This window comes from Dromaius novaehollandiae, chromosome 9 (genome assembly GCF_036370855.1).
Source record: "Dromaius novaehollandiae isolate bDroNov1 chromosome 9, bDroNov1.hap1, whole genome shotgun sequence".
Taxonomy (NCBI): domain Eukaryota; kingdom Metazoa; phylum Chordata; class Aves; order Casuariiformes; family Dromaiidae; genus Dromaius; species Dromaius novaehollandiae.
In genome coordinates, this window is record NC_088106.1 from 31,608,546 (window position 1) to 31,629,781 (window position 21,236).

The following is a 21,236-nucleotide window of genomic DNA, read 5'->3' on the forward strand; positions in this document are numbered from 1 at the left end:
AAGCAGAGCTTGCTGTGTGCAGGGAGTTTTTCCACTGCCGTCTCCTGCTTGAATATTGTAACCTCGGGGGTTTCTAAACTGACGCTTGGCACGTCCATGCCTTCGTTGTAGCAGATCTGGTTCTGCTGTCTGGCCTTTGGGCTGGGAGTGCGGTGCAGGGCACCAGCACCGCGGCTGTGCATCACCTGCACAAGGCATTTTGAGGGGAGAAAAATCTACCTTGTGGGGCCCGGCTTTTTTGGGCAGGGTGGAATGAACAGGAGGAGACAGAGGATTCCCCCAGTACGGGTTGGGATGACACTGCCGAAAGCCTAGGGCTTTTAGGGGTAGTGAGCTCCTCACCGTGGCCTCACAGGGCAGGGGCAAATCTCCCACCTACGCCCATGTGACCCCAGAAAAATGAATCACCAAAAATGAAAGGAAGGGGGAAAAAAAAAAAAAAATCCCTCCCCAAAACCGCCTTACAGAGGGTTGGGCAAACGATAAAAGCTCTCCAAGGAAACAGGACTCCTCCTCTCCCACCACCGACTTCTCATTTAAATGTCTGCAAGCGCCGGCTGCAGCCAACACTGCCTTTGCGGCCACCGCGCCTGAGCCTGCACCCCGTCACCGCAGGCACCCGCGCGCCTGTGCGCCCAGCCTCGCCAGCCCCCCGCCTGCGCCCGCCGCCTTCGCCCGGCCCCCAGGGGAAGATGCCCTCGCCCCCCCTGCCCGTGCAGCGGGCAGGCCGAGCCGGGGGTTAGTGCGGCGGCCTGGCTCCGGAGGAGAGGCCAAGCAGCGCCGCAGCGTGACGCGTCCCCGAGGAGGGTCGCCGGGCCCCCACGACGCCCTTGGGGTGCCTTTGGGTGGCCCCGGTGCAGACTATGCGAGAGCAGCCGGAGGGCCTGAGCGGAGCGGTGCAGAGGAAGGGAAGGCAGGGGGGTCCCGGCGGATGGACCCGGTGAGGCCAGCCTTCCGATGTCGGCTCCGCTGCTGGTCTGGGCTGTCCTCCTGCACTGGGCCGCCCGTGGGGGCCTCGTCCGAGGAGGGAGGACGTGGCAGCACTGCACAGGTAGGAGCAAGGGCTGACGGGCAGGTTGCATGGGGAGGGAAGCTTCAAGAGCAGTTCTCGCTGTGCTGGGAATGGTCCTGAGCCCGTGGACTCTGGTGAACACAGTGTGAACCTGGACAGACCCCAGCAAGTGGTCTCTGCTCTGGAGGGGGGACATGGCCATGGTGGGGTGCCCCATGTAGGGCACATCGCCAGTCTGTTCCTGGCAGCCCAGGCCCAGGGCGCTGAGGGATTGAGTCCTAGGGTGATAGCACAGCGTGACGCGTGGTGTGACTGCTAGAGCCACCGCCTTCCTCCCTAAGACCCCTTGGGATAAGCAGCTGGGACACCCTCATATATCCACGTGCTGGCAGCGAACAGGGTCGTCTGTGGGTCTGGAGTCCCCGTGTGCAGCATAGGGTCAGGAAGAGCTGAAGGGACCTGTCACACAGAACAAGAAGCCCTTGTCCTTGTCACGGTGAGAGCTTTGTGCCTGTCTGTCCCCCATGGTCACCCGTCCTGCTGCAATGAGGCACCATGGAGTGCCAGAGGAGAGCCCTGGGCCCACGGGGTCTGCCGGCCACGGGGGCCAAGACACAGGGAGCACTGGCACTGAGGGGTGGGGAAGGACTGTAGGGGAATTTTATGACGTCTTGGAAAGTACCTCCCAGACTCTTTGGTTGCTCCCTGGGTCCCTAGCAGAGCTCTGGCACTCCCTTAGACACAGCTAACACTTTTCAGTGGCAAAACCTCTAGGAAAATTGATTGCTGTCCCATCTTCCTCTGGCCACGGGAGCAGGCTGCTTCAGCTGGATTTCCATCAGGAAAGCACCAAGAACAGCCTAAGCCAAAAAGGAACCTTTCATTTTGCCTTCGATCCTGCATCTCTTGGGTTTGAGCTCTCATTTCTGCACCCCGTGCAGCACATGGTCCCTGCTGAAGGCAGCAGTGTACCCACCAGCCTCACTTTGCCTGGCCATAAACCTTTGGCAAAGCTTTTGGCTGTTTGGGCCCAAATTCGGTGTGCCTGTGGCAAAGCCATGAGTCTCAATTTGAAGGATTCTTCATTTATGTTTTGTTGCAGCCAGGCTGGCTTTCAGAAGGCAAGCTAGGAGAAGTCACAGTTTTTCTGCTCCTTGTAGAACATTTCTGGTCACCTTCTCTCCCACGTGCTGTAATCTTTCCAGGTGCCGGGACTGGCACTCGTGGGACAGCTGGACTGGCCTCACCAGCAGGGAGCTGAGCGAGAGTTCAGTTATTTGGAGTTAATCTGGAGTTAATCAACTCCGAATTTCCTCCTCACGGCACCTCTCCTCTCTTCTCTGGGCCCAGCTTTGCCAAAGGTCCGGCCCCAGATGGTAGGACTGTAAAGCGGACAGGCTCCAGCTATTTCTGCTGGCCAGCCTGTACTAAAGCACTCCCAGCTGCTCTCCAAATCATTAGGAGGTTTTGTGCAACTGCCAGCCCAGCTTTAATCATTAGCAGCGACTCTGATGTGGGAGGCAAATTGAGACTCATGGCTTTGGTTTTAATTGAAAACTGCCTTGGTGACAAAGTGTCCCTCAACGTTATTACCAGCTGACTGCCAGCTCCAGGGAATGGGGCCACCAGAGGCTCGGGGCGACACGGCACGGGAGACTCCGCGGTCCCAGAGCATGGCCAGGGTGCGTGGGGGGACGGGGCTGCCTGGGACCACCAGGCCCAGGCTCCCTGCGCTCGAGGGAGAGGACTGCAGCATTGCAACCAGCCAGATGCACCGGGAATGGCTCCCAGCGCTGGTGAGGCAGGGCCTTGAGCTGACACGTCCCCACCGCGGGGAGAGCACACGTGGGGACTTGCTCTCCTGGCTTGGGGCTGGCTGCAAGCTGAGGACGCCTTGGCTGCAAGCACACATGCAGAGGCAGTGCGGCCTCCAGCACAGCTCCCCAGCCCTTCTTTTCGGCTGCATGGGTCATCCCTGCTGCCCCCCAGGGCAGTCCGAGGGTATTTCAACCCCTCTGCAAACATGGGCCTGAACTTGGCTTGCGCTTTTGGCTGAGAAAAATGGGAGCTGGTCATTTCATGAGAATCGAGCATTTTATTTTGGCCTGTTACAAGTTAAGGCATTTCAGTTAACCTTCCCCTACAAAAACTTTATTTTGGAAGTAGCTTAAATACGCACCCCACAAGGAGGGAATGGGGCAGGCAGCAGGGATGACAAGCCAGTAGGGTGGGAAGACTCTTGCAGGTTTTCCTGCTCTGTGCTCAGAAAGGGACATTTGACTTTATTGAGACCCTGGGGCAGATGTTGCAGCTGGTTTTTACACCACACTGAAAAAAACAGAAATTTTTACAGCTTTCCAGCTCCTTTTCTGAGTGCAGCGTCCTGGGAGCAGGAGAGACGCTGAGCTGTCCTGTCCCAGGCTGCACTGGGCTTGCAGGCTGCCACGTGGAGCGGGCCACTTCTCCGCAGCAGCTGGGCTGTGTCCAAGCCTGGTCCCCTGCTGGATGTGGCACTCTGCAGGACGGATGTGCCGGGATGATGACAAGGGCTGGAAAATGCTGAGCAGGGCAAGGGTTTGAGTCACTGTGCATGGACACAGATGCGTGCGCGCCTTTGCACACTGTCACTCTGACTTTGGGCCAGATGTGCTTGAGATCACAGCTTGGCCATTCCCTCTGGAAGAGACAGGATTTCTTTGCTGCTCTCAGAAAAGCCTGTCTACTTGATGCTGGACAAAGCTGTGCTACTGGGTTCCTTCCCGGGTTTCTTCCCCATAATTCATGCTGTCATTCAAGCTGGTCCCCATGTCCAGCACGAGCACACAGATCTTACCCGGGGGCAGTGCAGTGCCTGTGCCGGAGGGGACGATTTCTCATGCTCACGTCAGTGCCGCTTTGCAGCAGCCAGCCAGTGGCAAAGCCCATGCATGGGGTCTGCTGTCATTCAGCCCTCCTGCTCCCACTGGGAGATGCTGTGGGATGGAGAGGACTTCAGTTTCAGCCGGCTAGAGGTACATGGAGGTGGAAATGCTTTCCAACTCCAACCAGTTTGAATTCAAACACATGCTGGTCCAGCCTTGCTCACAACCCTCTCCTGCTTGGCTTTCCCTCTGTGCCTAAGCAGACAAGATTTATTAGCACAAATAGGAGCTAAATGCGTATGTTATGTTGGACCCATGGGTATTTGCTGAAGGGGGATCTTAACTAGAGCTAGCTGTGGACTCCCAGCTGAGAGCAGAGCCTGTAGTGTTTAAAGATGCCGTCTAATTTCTCCTTCCTCCTCGCTCAGAGAGCATGTGTGACGGCTGCTAGCTTGTCACATAAATCAGGCTGTGGAAACATGCTCGTGGGATGGCTGGGACGAGGCGCTCAGCAAGCCACCTTCCTGTGCAAGCACAGGCTGGGAGCCAGCCTGGCTGCCAGGGGCGGGCTCCACTCCTGTGGGCTTTCACGGTGCTCTGCCCTCCGCCTTTCCTCGCCCGAGCAGCCTCAGCCAGGCCGAGCAGCAGGGGAAGGGCGAGGAAAGTTGTTTTTCCTGGCCACAGGCCAGCGGGTGGGTGCCCCCCCCATGCCACTGCTTTCAGGTGGGGCTGTGGATGACGGCTGGGTGCCTGGGGATCAGCTGTGGCCTGGCATTGTGCCCACAGAGGCTTGTCACCCGGCCTCCTGCGATGTGGCTCTGGGCTTGCCTGTCTTCACCAGGGAAGGGCCGGAGTCAGGGATTTTTACTCTAGTTAAGTACTATTTTTTCTTCTGGGAACAAAGCCCATTCACTGGGAGGGATGTCACTCCGTGTGGGGGGGACCAGAGGGTGCCCTGTGCCAGTGGCATGCCAGCTGCTGATGTATGAGAAGGACAGAGCTACCGTATGGACAAGTCCGTAGCAGAAATGTATAAGGAACAGCTCCTTCCTTGAATGCATGAGCCCCGGCACTTGGGTTATCTTTGCTACAGAAGCTGAAATCCTGCCAAGGAAGCAAAGGCCAGTTCCAAAAAACCAAAAGCTGCAAACGTGCTGATATGGGGAAGGTCTGGCAAGTGCCTGCCCCAGGTACGGTCCTTCCCCTTGGCTGCTAGTGTGCTGTTTGCGAAGACATCGAACAGAGGTTGCTCCCGCAGGGTACATGTGGAGGGATTTTTGCAGTGCTCTGCACGGGTGCTGGTGTCTTGGGGCTGTCTGCTTCCCAGATGTGTGCAAGCAGGGGTTTTTCTTTCAGTGCTATTTTTCATCTGGGCGATGCCCCAGGGCTGTGTGTGCTGTTGTCTCCCCTGGGGAGAGGATAATTATTTAATGAGGGTTTTTGATGTCTGTCAGCAGAGTGTGTGTATGTGAGTGATTAGGGCTGGGTTGGGGGAGCCTGGGCTGGGCTAGAGGCAGGGGAGGGTTGCGCCCCAGCGCCCTGGGGACAGCAACACCATGGCCAGGACTGGGTGTTCGTCTAGGGAGCAAGGCTGCGGCCTGTGGTTCCGGCCCTGCTGTCGTGTCTCTGGTTACAATAGCTAGTGCTGGCTGGACAGATGCAAAGCAGAGCCCCGAGGAAGCTCAGAGCAGCCCCGGGGCTGTCAGGCTGGTGAGTCCCGACCCCAGGAGCTGCGGTCAGAGCTGCAGCTCAGTGGGATGGTTTGTGCTGGTGAGCCTGCACGCTTGGTGCGTGGCACCGTCAGCACAATGTCCTGGGCCCGGGGATGGAGAGAGGCCAGCCTCGCCACACGGACGGCAAGGCACCTTACTGGCTTCCTCAAAGCAGGGGGAATCATGGGGGTGGGGAGAAAGCAGGTTTCCAGGATCCACAAGACCCCTATGATGCCATGGAGTGCTCCAGCCAAAGCTGGAGATGGGTTTGCTGCCCAAGAGCCCCTGTGTGAGTGGGAGGGCAGAGCACCCCGTCACGAGGCAGGGAACCTGTCCAATGTCACCTGGGCAGGTTGGGATCATCGCTGGGGCCATCATGTGCTCTGTCATCTCTCCACACAGACCTTCGCCCTCTAGACATCCTCTCAGAGGTGGTCCCTGCCAGTGGGCTGGGCCAAGACATGAGGGTGTTTCAAGTGCAGGGGGTGCGCGGTTTCCAGCTCACTGCCTCGCGGCCCCGGGCCCTGGGCTTTCCTGCCTCCCGGCTCTTCATCCACTGCGACCGCTTCCCTGAGGAGTTCTCCATCATCGTCACACTAAGAGTCCTTAATGTCCCCGCCAAGGTAAGCGCTGCCAGCTGGGGGTACAGCCTGAGCCCCTTGAGCTGGGATTGGAGGTCGGGAAATGAATGGGCACAATCTGGCCCTGGGCAGTGAGATTTGACTATGTTGTCTAAGAACCACCAGTGATGGTTCTCACTGCCTTTGGTGCCTTCTGACTGTGTTTGCATGCTGGTGGCCTGCACGGCCCTGGTGAGGGTGCTGCTCCCACCAGCTTGGCTTGCAGCAGCTCTTCCAGCCCAGATCTCAACCGCCAAGCCCTCTTGCCTCCTCTTGCCTCCTCTTGCAGAGAAACGAATACCTCTTCACCCTCATGGCTGAGGAGAGCCACAGCGTGCTGGTGGGGCTCCGCTACTCCCCGAACAAGCTCCACTTCCTCTTCTGGAGCCAGGAGCACTTCAACGGCTGGCAGACCTGCGTCACCTTCCACAATGTTTCCTTGTCAGACAACCAGTGGCACACACTCGTCCTGGCTGTCTCTGGCCAATCCTTCTCCCTGACAGTGGACTGCAATGTCCCCAGTGACGTGTAAGTTGGAGGGGTCATGGCAGGGGGCAGTTGCTGGGGGCTTGGAGGAGGCTGTGGGGGGGTGCCAGCTCTTCAGCAGACAGGGCATGTGGCAGGCAGGAGATGCTCTTCTGGCCAGAAGCGCAGGGGACCTGGCTCTCAGCAGTCATGCATGCACAGTGAGCACCAAGCTTGCTGTTCGATTTTTTTTCTCCGGCCACCAGCAGAGACTGTGAAATTATCTTCTGCCTCTTCTCTGCCTGTTTGCAGGGCGGTGGAGACACCATTTCCGACCTCCCTGTCAGTGAAAAGAGCCAGCTTTTACCTGGGCAACAGGAGGAGAAAGAAAGGCTTATTTACAGTAAGTGTCCCCCGTGGCGTCTGGCTGCCCTGGGACACTGGTGTCACCACGTCACTGTGGGCCTGTGGGCTGGCTGTGGGACAGAGGCACCCAGGGCAGGGTGGGGAGCAGGTGCTGCACACCCAGCAGCGCGGAGGATACCCCTCCACAAGGCCAGCAGTGCTTCTTGACCTCCATGGCGGAAAGGGGAAGAAAAGCAAGCAGAAATCCAGTGCAGCCATTGCTGAGCCCTGTGCTCTGCCCTGGAGCTGGGACATGGTGCAGACAGCAATGCGCACGGGTGGGAAGTGGCCGGCAGGACCAACTGTCAGGCTCACCCTCTCCTACTTTCCAGTGGTGAAAAGAGAAAGAGCAGCTGTGGAGCACTTGTTTCTGTCACTTTGTGGGACAAAGCACATTACCAGCTGTGTAATGCCAGAAAGACAGTTGATGACACAGTGTCATTAACAGAAAAATTAGGGCTGTGTCTGATCCTGACTATGGTAGTGAAAGCCTTCTGCAGCTTACGAGCCTCTTGCCAATGCCCCTGTTGTGCCAGCTGTTCAATTGCCCAAGCCCAGGATTTTGGCAGGTTGAAGATGTAACAAGGATCTGATACATGTGCATGAATCATGTGGAGGCTTTCAAAGCCCAGGAGGGAGGGAAACAAGCAAAATTACGGAGAGATATTCAGGTCATGAATCACCTGCAATTTCCATTGCCTCCTGGTCTTGCTGGACTTGCTCTCCATCATGCTTCTTCCTCTTTTCCAGGGCTTGCTCAGACAGCTTGTCCTGTTGCCAGGAGCTGATGCCACCCCCCGAATATGCACGTCCATGAATTTTAAAGTAGCAACGCTCTCTGTCCCCACTATTCTCCAGGATCTCCCAACGAAGCCGGCAAGCAATGAGGTGCTGAAATACCCATATGGTCAGTAATACCCCACAACAAGAAGAGCTTGGCGTGTTTGGGCTTTCCCAGTTTCATTGTGGAGGGCTCTTTGCTCATGGCTGGGCAAAGAGCTGGGGCAGAGGGAAAGAGAATTTCCCAAACATTTTGTGTTTCTGCAAGTGTATTTGGGCTCTGGAGTCCACCGGGGAATTTTGTCTAACCTAGAGATCCCAGAGAGGTATCTGGGGTAGTCTGAGCTCAGGAAGATGGGGAAGGATTGAGAAGCTGGATATCCCAGGGCACGATGGCGAGCACCACTGTCCAGCCCTCTTTGTGTGCTGGGGTGAGTCACACCGCTCCTCCTTCACATGCGCTGAGAGGCGCCTGCCTTGCTCTTGTCTGTGCCCAGAGACTGATATGAAGGTGACCTTCGGATCCCGCCCGCCCTGCACCAAGCATGAGAAGGCACATTTCTGGTTCAACGCCTCCCAGAGAGGGCTGTACCTGTGCAACGGCAGCACCTGGATTTCCATGCTGGAAGGTAACGGTGTGCGCTGCCTGCACAGCTTTCTAGGCTGCAGGGGGGCTTGTGCAGTGGGAGAGGAGTAGAGATTTGCCCTGACAGAACTTTGGGGCAGAAACCAAGTCTGCAAAGAAACAACAGGGCAGTATGATACAGCCGTGGTGTCCCTGCATGGCTTTCTCCTGTTTGGCAGGGCTTTGCTCTCTGTAGCCACGTGGACACTTTCAGTGTAGCTCTTGGCTCAAGCCCCTCTGGGAGCCTGCTCCCTGAACACCCACCCTGTGTCTGTGTTGCCTCTCCGTCTTGTCTGTCCTCCCAGTGCTTCTCTGGTCAGGAGTGAGCTGCCACCTCATCACGCAGGGCAGCTTGGCCTGCCAAGAGCTGTGCTGCAGCAATGCCCACGCTGTGGGGATGCTCCCTGCCACGGGGTCCTGAACCTGCAGGTGCTCCTGGCACCGAAACGCTTGCAGGGTAGACAAGAAAGACACATCATCTGAGTGAGCAATGGAACCGTGACAATGTCCTTATAGCTTTGCTGGCCTTAGTGCAGAAAACAGTGTTGCAACATTGTAGGAACAATGAAGCAAAGCTAACCAGCTCCTGTAGCAAAGGGGGTCAATGTTATTCGAAAACGAAACAGATTTTGTCCACTCACGCTCCCCCACATGCTCACAAATACCAAGATTCATGTATCTAGGTGGTCTACCCAGGGTCCCTTGTGAGGACACTAAGGATGAGGTACACCAGCCACCGAGTTGTCCTCCTCCCCTCTCTTGGGCTTCTCTTGTGCTGGAAACCCCACACTGGGTTTGGATGTGCCTTTTGTCCCCTGTGGGAGCTGGCAGTGGCTGGCCTCCCCCTCCTGTCCCTTGGGGATGACCTTTGGGCATCATCAGGATTAGTACCATGTCCTTGTTTTCTCAGGGAGACATTGTTCTGGGATGTCACTGACCTCTTCAGCTTGGTGCCACCAACACCAGCTGTTCCTGTAACCCTTCTCCTGCCATTCGTCCCTTCTGGTGTCTCCCAGACTTTCCCATCCATTCACCATTGGAATCAATCTTAGTATTTCTGTCCCAATTTCTTGCATTAGTGCTGTCTAAATCTTCTCAGTGTCTTTTTCCAGAGCTCATGCAGATTCAAGTCGGAGGGAGGATGTGGTGCAGGGCTGTTGCAGCGGGGTATGGATTAACCCAGATGGTCTCAGCTGTCCAGGGCATTTTGCCCCATGTGTCACAGCTGTATGTCCCTTCTTCGCCTCGCCATTCTTTTTAGGATAAAAATACAAAAACACTTCTTAAGCCGCAATCTAATTTTTTTTTCCTGCTTCCAGTAGAGGAGTGCCAGGCAGAGCATTTGGAAGTGTCACCCTGCAGACAAAGAGCGGGCTCAGGGTGGATGGGGGCTGAACGTGCTGCTCGAAAAGACAGAGTCAGTCCATTCACCAGCCCCTCAGGTTTAAGCCCTTCACCATCCGGGATGCTACAACCTCTATTTTCATCATAAAGCTCCCTGCAGAAGCAAATGCCACCAAACCAGCTCGGCTATGCAACATGGGGCACATCTGAATGCAGGGTGTTCCAGTTGAGGCCTGACTCCTCCTTTTTTGTCGTTTCCTAGTGAAACAAAGGCTTGACTATGTGGAGGAGTACCAGAATCTGGTGACCAACTCCGAGACGATGGGCATTGAGGTCTTCACCATCCCAAAGGTGGGACTGTTTGCAGCCACTGCCAACCGGTACACTCCCCCTGGATCAGCTATCTACAAGTGGACTGATGGGAAGTTTGTGCCCTATCAGAACATTCCCACCTACCAAGCTCAGTCCTGGAAGTACTTCACCATAGGAAAAAAGGTAGGTCTGTCTAGAAGGTTATTTCAATGCTGTAATAAACTGAAAATGCCAAACACTGCCCTAGACCGAATCTGAGTCTCAGACCAGGGGTAAATTTTGTGAGTAAATCTTCATCTCTGCTGTCTTTGATGGAGTTATGCTGACACGCATATTCAGCAGGTAAGGGCCTGTTCTGGGGGCTGCCTGATGAGCTACGTGCACACTGTTGCCTGCTCTCTGTATTCTAATGTTTTTGCCGAGACACAACAGCATCCTTCCGTTTCATGTTCAGCAACTGATGCTCGTAGCATAGATAACCGCGTGTCCAGATTGCTCAGATCTCATCCTCGGGGTGTGCAGCTCTCCAGGATGCCCCAGAGACAACGATTTTCTTTGTCAGCCTCCAAAGTGACCTTTTAGAGTTTGACACCCTCCCATGTGTCAGCGTTGGTTTTTAGCAGTCTCTGCCTGTTCCTGCCTCAGATGTGGTGTGCCTATGAATGCCAGCATCAAAATGTCCTTCACATGTGGTTGCGTATCATGCAGAGCTGTGGTCTAGCTTGATCTTCATTTTGCTGGTGTATCCAGCAGGCCACTTTAAGCGAGGCAGGAACCTCCCCACACAGGGGCTGTGGCATTGCTCTCGGGCACACAGTGCCTGAAATGGGAGCCCAGAGGGCAAATCCCTCTGACCATCTGCAAGGCAGAAGACTTGCCATGCACATGGCCTGCTCTGATCTTAGACACCTATCTTCGGTCTTAGAGAGCCATTGGAGCCCATGGGTGCTCTCCTAGAGCTCCAGTGTGTCCAACCATCAGTATTTTTAAGTCCTTTTGCTTTTAAGTCATTCCAGGAGTTTGGATCCATCTCTCCTGCCCTAGGCAATCTGCCACATGACTTCAGCAGAGTATCTGCCTGGCTTGACTCCCTGGGGAGTTACTCATCACCTTGCGATGAGCCCCAGGCCAGCCGAACAAACACTTCCCAAGAGCCAGCCCTGTGCAGAGCTCCCAGAGTAATTTAGATCACTCTCCCTCCAGCATGATGCGTCCTGGCTTGTTGCCATCTCCTGCTGAACGCCACCCAGGGTGGCTGCAGGCGCCTTGTTCATGAGCTGCATGCACCAAGATGTGGAGGGATGGGCAGAAATCCTGCCTTCAGGCTTCGCTGACACTGACAGCCCTGCCGTTTGGATAGAGCTCTGCCGGCTGTGCAAAGCTCTGTCTGCAACCTCATGGGCAGAACACAGGAACATCCTTGGCTGCATTTATGCACCGATGGGAGCCAACCCAGCATTTCCTACTATCAGTCCAGACCCACAACACCCCCTTGGAGCAATGACTGCAGGTCAAGAGAAGGAAACCAGGCTGGTGGCTCCCAAGAGCAACCAGGAGCCAGAACACCCAGGGGCCTCCCTGACTCCCTCCTCCCTGTTGTTCTTGCACAGTGAAGCCCACACGTTGGTACTAACCAAGGCTAATGTGCTGCTTTGCCTTCAGCTCTTCACTGTTTTCAGCCATCCTGCTGTGATGGAGCTGTTCCCTGTTTGGTTAGAACATATTTCCAGAGGGCATGTGCTCATCCTTGTATAAAATCTATGCATCTATATATGATGTTTGAAGCAGATTGGCCCCAGACTTCCTAGGCAGGGGAACCTCTCCTTGACAGCTTGGGACAGATTTTCTAGTTGGGGCTAGCCTCAGCACTCAGGAGAAGGTGGGAGATACAAAGGCACATGTAGCTGCAGTGCTCTGTGCCCAGCTCCCAGTGCTTGGAATATGTGATGTGTCACCGGAGAGCGAGGGACCTCCGGCTCCTGAGTCGCTGTGTTGGATCCGGGACTTTCTCTTCCCTTTAGAGCTGTGTTTCTGGAGAGGCCCTGAAGGAACGCTCCTTGAAGTGGGAGCTTGTTGGTTTGTGCAGGAGAGCTGCCTCGGGCTGACCAGACACTGGGGACATATCTTCCCTGGAGGGAGGTGCAGACCTGGGACAGGCCTCCGCATAGAGGGGAAGGTCTCCATCCTTGGAGAAGTTCGAGCCTTGGCCACACAAAGCCATGGCCTAGTGCTAGCAGCAGTCTCTCTCTGCTGTCGCAGCCTACTTCCCAGCTGCTTGTTGCCGGTGCTGGGGCGCTTGTGTCTCAGAGTCATTGATGGCTTTTGGAGAAAGCCAGGCCATGTGCTTTGGGTCTCGCTGCGTGCGCTTCATCCGAGTCACGAGATCAAGGAGGAACAATGGACCACGACTCACCAGGAAACAGCACCCGTTTTATCTGCACCTCCAGGACCAACCAGCACGTTCTGCCTCCCCTCTTGCTTCCTCTGATTACAATCCCCAGCATCTGCATAAGCCAAATCTTCCAAAAGGCACCAGGTGCTTCCTGAACACTGGGAAACCCACAGCAGCAATTAGTGAAAGTAGAAGGATGTGGAAACCAAGGGGCCCCAGCAGGCCTGTGGGGAGCAAAAGCATCTGACGGGATCCTGGGTCCTGGTTTAGGGTCAGGTGACTGGGGTCTGAGTTTGTTTGCAGAGAGAAAGCTTACAATGAAGCCAAATTCCTTCTGTTTCTGGCAAAATTTCAGGGGTATACTTGGCCTTTGCATAGAAAAAGAAGCCCCAAATGCCAAAAGTGGAAAAAGAGGTCTGGAAAATATTTAGTTTTCTCTCAAGGAAGCAAAATAATCATTATTACTGTTATTATTTCAAAGTTTTTTCCTAACAACAGACCCTGTTTTTGGGAAAGGTTAGTTAGCTCAGATCCCCTGCACCCCCATGGCCCATTTCACTCCCCTGGCAGTGTTCCCCTTCTCCAGACCCAGCGTGGGCTCGGGGACTCCCTTGGCGCCTCGTGGCCTGAGTGACTGCATGGCGTCTCTGCCTTCGCTGGACTGCTGATATTGTGGTTGCAAACTGCCTCCTCCTCCAGGGGCCCCTACCCCTGCCGCTGCCTCCCGTGCCTGCTCTCACAGCTGTCGTGACGGTGCAGGTCCTCAGCTCACCCAGCCCATGGGTGGGCTGCCAAGGTGCACAGATGTGGCTCTGCAAACACATGCATCGGACACGCATGGACTGAGAGCCCCTCAGCTTAGCCCACGGCAGGGCAGAGGCAGGGCCACCGTGATGTGTCTGCCCGCTGCAATCGAGCTGCCTCTGACCCTGCACCAGCCAGCTAGCGACCTGCTTGGGCCGTGCGGGCTGGGGGCTGTGCAAAGGCAGGGGGGACCACGGGGCTCTGCTGAGCACTGGCTTGGTGCTGGGTGGGTGCCAGGCTGGAGGAAGAGGTGGTTATCCCGAATTTGGGCCTCCGTTCAGGGAGCAAGCTGTCTGATCAGACCGAGTTCCCTGCAGCCCAACCCAGTGGCAGCCAGAGCTTTGCCAGCAAAATGCCAATGGCTCGTCCCTTTCCAAAGCCCTCCACAAGCCGCTGGGGCTCTGTCCCCGCTCTGGCTGCGATGCGCAGGCCATGCAGCCGCTCAGGGCCGTACTCTGCCCGCGCTCCTGCCAGCCGGGGCCGTCCTGCCCCGCGCATCCCGCAAACGTGTGCCCTGGGCCCTCCCAGCCCCACGTCCTGCCTTCGCCCCACCTGTGCTTGATTGTGCCCCTGCAAGACGAGACAACCAAGATGTCCTGGCTTGTTATTTTTCAGATCTTCCTAGCAGTGGCTAATTTTGAGCAGAATGACAGGGGTCAGGAGTACTCTGTAATATACAAGTGGAGCCGCAGGAAAGAGAAATTCTTCACGTACCAGAGGATCGCCACGCACAGCGCTAGGGACTGGGAGGCATTTGTCATTGAGGGAGAGGCTTTCCTCGCAGTGGTCAACCACAGAGAAGGTACCCAGCCCTTACCCCTTCCTGGCCCGGCTCAGCTGGGCGCGTGGCCAGGGCAGGCAGCTCAGCGGGGGTGTCGCAGGGGGTCTGCAGCACCGCAGCTCAGCCGCCACTCGCTGCAGGGACGAAGCTTCAGAGCCTCCTCCCACGGCCGGGGCGACACTGCAGCTCCCCCGTGCCAGGCGCATCCTTGCTGGGAGCACGAGGCAAAGCCAGGGAGTCAGTGGACACAGATTGGACTGCAGTGTCCCCTGGGAAACCCAAACCCTCACAGACCATCTGATTTTAGGAGAGGAAAATGTCTGGGGAAGTGGCTGACGCCATCCCCATCTCTGCTTCCAGCTGCAGGGATAAGGACAGCAGCAGGGGCAGTGTTTTTGCTGAGTATCTCTGCTTCTTTTCATCTGTTTCCCCAAAGCTAGTTAACATGGTGGGGTAGTTAGGGCAGCCATGGAGGTTTGCAGGAGCCTTTGGAGAAGCCAGAGCATCAGCCTTGTGGGTGTGTGGAGAAAAACAAGGGAATGACCTTTGCGCCCTCCAAATCAGCCTGCCTGGCATGCCCGCCCTCCCTGGACACCCCGCAGAGGTGATTTGGCTTTTTTGCCCTCCCAAGCCATGAGCTATTCTGGGTTGGCGCGTGTATACCCCACACGGAGGATGACGGGGTTGGTGCCATGGCCCTGGCTCTCCAGGGTGCCCCCAGCTGGGTTTGGACCCCAGGCAGGTGGGCTCCAGCCCTTCTCCCTGCTGGGGGGCTGGATCCCAGGGCCTCCCCTCTTCCAGCACCGGGCTTAAAGCTGGTGACAGGTTGCTTGGGCACCAGTCGCCTATGGACTGGGCTGTGAAATCCCCTGTCCCAACTGTCAAACCCCCACCACGACCAACTCGGACTTGACCTACTCCTGTGGCAGTGGGCAGGAGGGTCCCACTGGGGCATGCACATTGTGCAAGGGTCAAGATCATCCATGGCCAAACCAAGCCAGGGGCCCTCCACTCCGCCGGTGCTGGACAGTCAGTCCCAGAAGAGGTGCCGCTCACCCACGTGGCCATTTCCTGCACAGCCCCTGCTCCCCAGAGTCCTTCTTGCCAAATTTTTCCCCTTGCCATGAAGATTGCCCATAAACACATAGTCCAGCTGCTGCTCAGACATCAGAAGCATCAGCGGGGCAAAGCCGAAGGTGGCAGTGCTTAGTGAGTGCGGGGTGGAAAGGTGCTGTTGATGCTGCCCCTCCTGTCAGGGTGAGGCCAGCTCTTTATAGGAAGAACAGCTCCAGCCTGCACTGGGTGGAAATGCCAGACTGAAGGTGCAAGAAGGTTGTTAGCTTTAAATGCCAGCTGGGCCCGGCATGGACATGAGGTCAGGACACTAGAACTGAGCTCAGGAATGGGATAGAGCATGTACTTTGGTGCCAGTGGCTTCCAACCGAGTGCTCAGGGTCTTGCAGGACAGCAAGTTACAGTTCCCATTGCTCTTTCTGGAGTTGGTGCAGTATATGGTGATCGGCCCAGAGAAGTCCCTGGCCAGCACTTGGGAGCTGAATGCAAGGACAGCCAGGGAGCACTGAAAAACATCAGTGTGGTGTCATTCCAGCTGTGGCACCCTCCCAGATGTGTGAGCTTGCACACAAAGGGCGACAGCAGCCCATGATGTTTGTATCTTAGGGACAGATTCCACTGCACACAACCGCTCCATGGGGCAAACCACAGCGCTCAGCTGCCTCGGGGTGCTGGCACAGTGCCTCCCGGTTTGCATGCTGCTCTGTGAGGAAATAGTGCCCTTGCTTCTCTCTGCTGAGAAGGGCGGCTGTGAAGCTGCCACCACGTACTTGGGAACCAACTGCCAGTGTGTTTCATAGGGACGGTGGCTCTTTGGCTACTTCCTGGGGAACAATCAGTCCGTAACAAACAGCCTTGCAACGTGCTGGCAAGCATTTGCATAGCTGGACCCATTTCTGGGTCTCATTTCTTGCATGAGCTAAGTATTCCTTTTTCTTATCATGCATGTCTTTCTGTCTCCCCCAGGGAATAATCACAACATAGACAGTGTGATATACAGGTGGAACCCCAGGACGGGGCTGTTTGAGACCAACCAGACCATCCCTACCTCCGGAGCCTACGACTGGGAATTTTTCACCATTGGGCCATATTCCTTCCTGGCCGTGGCTAACACATTTAACGGCACATCCACCAAGATCTACTCTCACATCTACATCTGGCTCAGTGGCTGTTTCCAGCTCTTCCAGTCTATCCTGGTAAGGACTGGCAACTAGTCAGACCTCTGCTCCTCAGTGTCCCCTCTGAATCCATTTCACTGGGGTTCAGGTAAGGCCAGGGAATAATTACAGAGGCAGTCCTCTGGAAAGACGGCCAGTTTCCCACTGGTTCTCCCCTGGGATTGACTAAGTGAGCTTTACTTTTTTCCCTCAGAGAGTTTTAAGAATGGGTAGCCTCTCCGCTGCACCTCCAGCAGGCCTGCCACACTTCCCAGCACAGCTGGCTTGCAAAGGTTTGTCTGCGCTCAGCTTCTCACGTGGCTTTATTCCCTGCAGACATTTGGTGCTGCTGACTGGGAGGTCTTCCATATTGGGAACAGAGTCTTCCTGGCTGTGGCGAACAGCCATAGCTATGACAGTGGGACACTGGTGCCTTCCAACTTCTATGCCATCAACTCCTCCATCTATGAGCTGAACATCACTGCCCAGATGTTTGTCAAATTCCAGGACCTCCTCACCTACAGGTACCTGTGCAAAAAGAGCTGAGGCACTCCTCAGCCCATGTCCCTCCCATGAGTCCCCCCCTAAACTGTCTTAGGGTTCTCATGGTGGGCCCAGGGGCTTTGTGCAAGTTTGCATGTTGAGGGGACAAGATTGATGGGGAGGGCAATGAGTGACAGGCCATGGGCATCCGGTTCCAGTGGGAGCTGGCCCTGGACTTGGGAGCAAGGATGGATCTCCTTTTAGGAACAGCCTGGGGAAAGCAGGGTTTTCTATCTATCATCAGAAGTCTCAGAGCATCCTGCTTGAAGAACTCCTCTTGCTTACAGGGACATTGTGCTGAGCCACTGCCCGAGTTGTTCTCAGCTCCTGGGACAGAAGAGGGAGGTGACAGCAGATGTCATGGCAAGGGCTTTGCAGCAGCAAAGCACAGAGCCCCAGGTCACACACATTGTCATCTGTCCCTGGATCGGTGGTAGCCTTCTTGTTGGTTTGCACAGCAGCTGGTGCCAACACCCCCCGCTTTGTGTGAGCACCGTGCGAGGTGTAACACACGTGCAAGCACCTATCCTGTTTGCTGAGGCTAAGGACCTCGCATGCCGGGAGCCCTCAGCCTGTGGCTTTACATCCATCTCTTCCTACGGGCCTCACTCAGGGAGGATGAGAGGCTGAGGCCAGAACGGCCAAATGCCTTGAGCAGAGTGGGGTCGGCAGAGGTCAGTGAAGGCTGGGCTCAGCCCTATGGGCAAGGAGGACGTGCGTGCCTGTGTGTAGTTCCTTCCCTGGCCTGGCTGTGGAGGGACCATCTCACCTACACCTGTGCTTTCTTCATCCCACAGTGCCCTGGACTGGGAGTTCTTCTCAGTGGGAGACGACTATTTTCTGGTGGTAGCAAACTCCTTCGATGGCTTCACCTTCTCCGTTAACAGTATTATCTACAGGTACTGGTGCACAGCCAGGGCAGGGTGGCCTCTCCACCAGGCCTGGCCCTACTCGGGGAGGAGAAGCGCAGACATGCCGGCAGGGCAGCAGTCAGGCACGGGGCACCTCTGCTCACTGCCGTGGAGCTGTGCCCAGCTCTGTGCCTGCTGTGGCAGGGGCCCAGGCCACACTCGCTGGGAGGGTGCAGGGCAGCACACAGGGAAGATGCAGCAAGAGAGATGGATAGGTAGTTGTTCCAAGCTTTCTTCCCACTCATGCTTACCCCTGCAGTTCCCAGAGAGAGAGCAGAGAAGGTGCAACATCTATAGACCCTGGTGCATCTGCCCAGAGGAGATAGATAGGAGCGCTCAGTTTTTGTGCAGGCACGAGCAAGAAGCCCCAGCAAGGGGCATCCCCCTGCCCCAAACCACAGCGTGGGGATGGAGGATGCCAGCCCCACAACTTATCTTTCCTGCCCCTGAGTCTGTGCCAGGTGGGGTGCCCAGCCCACGCCCAAAGAGTTAACTACCCTCCCTGTGCAGGTGGCAAGGCTATGAAGGCTTCGTAGCAGTTCATCGCCTCCCCACAGTGGGCTGTAGAGACTGGGAGGCATTTAACACCACCGAGGGCTCCTACCTCCTCTACTCCAGTGCCAAGGAGCCGCTTTCCAAGGTGCTCAAGCTGAAAACCACCTGAAGTGGCCAAGACGCGCTCAGCTCACCGCCAAGACCAGAGTAAGCTGTGCACCAAGGTGAGGAGACCCCCTGCCTGGGCTGGATGGACCATAGTGCCTCAGGAGCTCAGTAACAGTGGCCTCAGTGTCAGCCCCGAGACCACTTGGCTGGGTGCTCTGCAGGATGAAGAAGAGGAGGGGAGCTCCCAGGTGCTCCCTGCAGTCCTGGTCAGGGGCCTAACAAAGAGGCCCTGATCCTGCTTTCGTGCAGCCTCTCTTGAGCCAACTCTCCCAACATGCCCCAGAGCCCTGCCACGAGGACCAGGTCCTCCCCAAGGTGCCTGGAGCCCAAGTGTTGCCCTGGTTATGTGGCATGAGGGGCTCATGCAGGATCCCAGCGCTAGGCATTCTCCAGCCAGGAGGGTCCCAAGAGCTGCTGCTGGACTGGCCAGAGCTCACTCAAGGCCAGGGGGGGAAAAAAAGGCGAAGCAGAGTACATGCTATTGGGATGAGCATGTGGGGGGGGGAGGGGGGAGGAAATAGCATATCAGAAATTGGGGAAAAAAGTGGCTTCAGGCTCAGGCTTCCCAGTGCTTGGGGCTATGACATAGCCAAGGACCAGTGTGACCCATCACACTTTGTGTCCATTCTCGGACTGTCTCTGCAGGGTGCCCGTCCTGAGACACCCCTCATCTCCGGCCGTCTATGCTGGCTGATGACCGTGCCAGCATCTTCTACGCTATACTAGACCTCATTCCGGCGCCCTGCTGCTGCACGGTGCCTGCAGACCTTCTCGCTCCACCACAACTGATTTCAGTCGTCCTTGCTGAGCAATGTGTGTATATTGTACAAATCCATAGATTTATTTTACAGCCAGATTTGGCAGACAAAGTTTTTGTTTGTCACAATTTGCATCACATAGGTGGTGGGGCAGGGTCTTCCTGAGCAGTGACATTTGTACTCAGTTTGGAGGATTTTATAGACTTGCTTTGACATATTGCTGGTGTCCACCATCCCATCTTATGCTGGTCCTCAGCCACCTCTCCACGGGATGAGAGACCCCCCCAGTCAAATCTGCCATACATTAGGACTGATCTGGCTACTGTTGGTATGGAAAAGACCAAAAACTGCTCCAGGTGAAAATGTAGCCTCTTTTCCTCACCTTTCTTTGTGGCAGAGAAGGGGCGACTTCTGCTTAAATGGAGCTCTAATAAACCATGCACACAATAAACCAACCTACATCCCACACACATGCTGCAGGTGCCTGAGCTGCTCTGCCTAGAGTGGAGGCTTTTCCCTCAATCTGTGCAGCCTCTCCAGAGGATCTCTGTGCTTCTTGGTCTCCTCTGGGCTCTGGCAGGGGTTGGAAGGGGCTAGGACCAGGCTGTGGGGAAAAGGTGAGAATGGGTAACAGTGCCAGTGCCCCCAAACCCAACCTAAAGCATGTGTTATCCTTGACCTGGGCTCAGACAGTAAACCCCATCCCTCAGCTGGCTTCAGTCCACCTAGCAGTGTGGGGCTTGCGAGTCTCTGGCTGGCTTGTACCACCCCACAGGGGCCTGTAGCTCCTCCAAGGGCTGCCCTGGGCCCATCAGTACCCAGCATGCTCCCAGGGACCAGCCCTAGAGCTGCCCACAGATGGCTCTGACCAGGCCCCCAAGGCTGCAGGGTACGTCAAGGGTGAGCAGGAGCTGGTGCATTGACTCCTCCGTGCACACACACACGCACACACACACACATACACATACGAACCAGCACTGGCCACTTTGAAACACTTCTTTCCTCCATACATCAAGCTGCTCCCAAAGCAGGAAGTAACCACAGTTGTATGGGCCCATCCATGACTTCTGGGCCACCGGTTGCCTATGAGGACAAAGCAGTCCTGAGCACAAAGCGGTGCTGGGGTGAAGGTCACCCTCTGCCTCCACCCACCATGGCTCCTCCTGCCTCTCCCAGCTGGTCCAGAGCATTGCTCAGCCCTTCCTCAGCTCCTGGGTTTCTTGCTCAGGGCTGGAGACACCCACCCTGACCCCAGGCAGCTATGGAAAGACTGCAAGAGGTGCAAATCCCCAGGGAAGAGGGTTGCAGAAGAAGCACTGCCTGATCCGCCCTGGGATCCAGGCCAAAGAGAGGCTATTTGTGCAGCCCCTGCAGATCTCTCCATCACCTCTGCCTGACAACACAATCCCCTGGCCCAGCAGCAGATAAGGCTTGCTCTGCCGGGAAGGCTCATTTCCTCCTGCTTGTGAATGAGGCAGAATTCAATTTGCTTCCATTGCTCTGAGCCAAGAGCAGCATCTTTAATTCAGTCCCAAGACGGAGGAAGGGCAAGATAGGGCGAGACGTCCCTGCACTTACCTGGTGAGATGCAGAAACACAATTTGGTCTGCAGAGCAAGCCTGCTGGCCCCTGCCACTCCTGCTTGAGGCAGGCTGGGGTGAGGGTAGAGAGGATATAATGTAATGAGAGTCGAGCTGGTAGATCGAATTTAGGACTGTCTACTTTAGGAGAGATTGAATTCAGACAAGGGCAACCCCCCAGAGCACCATCACCCTCCCTCACGGTCTCCGGGGCAGGACTCCTGCTTTCTCTTTCCAGCTGGGGTGTAGTCTGATGCAAAACCTCGAGGACTATGCCTGGAGCCTGGAGCTTGGGACAAGCCTGTGAGGGAGGACTCACCTCTGGAAGCAGGATGAGCCAAGGGCGGAGAGGCTGCCTGGGGACCTGGCTGTGGGGGAGGTTCAGACCCCCAGTTCCCAATCTGCACATTGTCTCCCCGATGCCCAGCTCCCAGCGC

At 56.1% G+C, this 21,236-nt stretch overlaps 1 protein-coding gene across 1 annotated transcript; it reads left to right on the plus strand.

Moving 5' to 3' along the window:
- Positions 1–544: 544 nt before the first annotated feature.
- Positions 545–19,687, plus strand: TSPEAR (thrombospondin type laminin G domain and EAR repeats). Its single transcript, XM_026109315.2, has 13 exons — positions 545–1,051; positions 5,988–6,208; positions 6,495–6,733; positions 6,983–7,073; positions 7,826–7,982; positions 8,353–8,484; positions 10,087–10,319; positions 13,948–14,134; positions 16,154–16,383; positions 16,681–16,868; positions 17,685–17,786; positions 18,309–18,517; positions 19,107–19,687. Exons 1-12 carry the CDS (start codon positions 958–960, stop codon positions 18,460–18,462), a joined length of 2,028 nt encoding a protein of 675 aa, XP_025965100.1. The 5' UTR covers positions 545–957; the 3' UTR covers positions 18,463–18,517; positions 19,107–19,687.
- Positions 19,688–21,236: the final 1,549 nt, after the last annotated feature.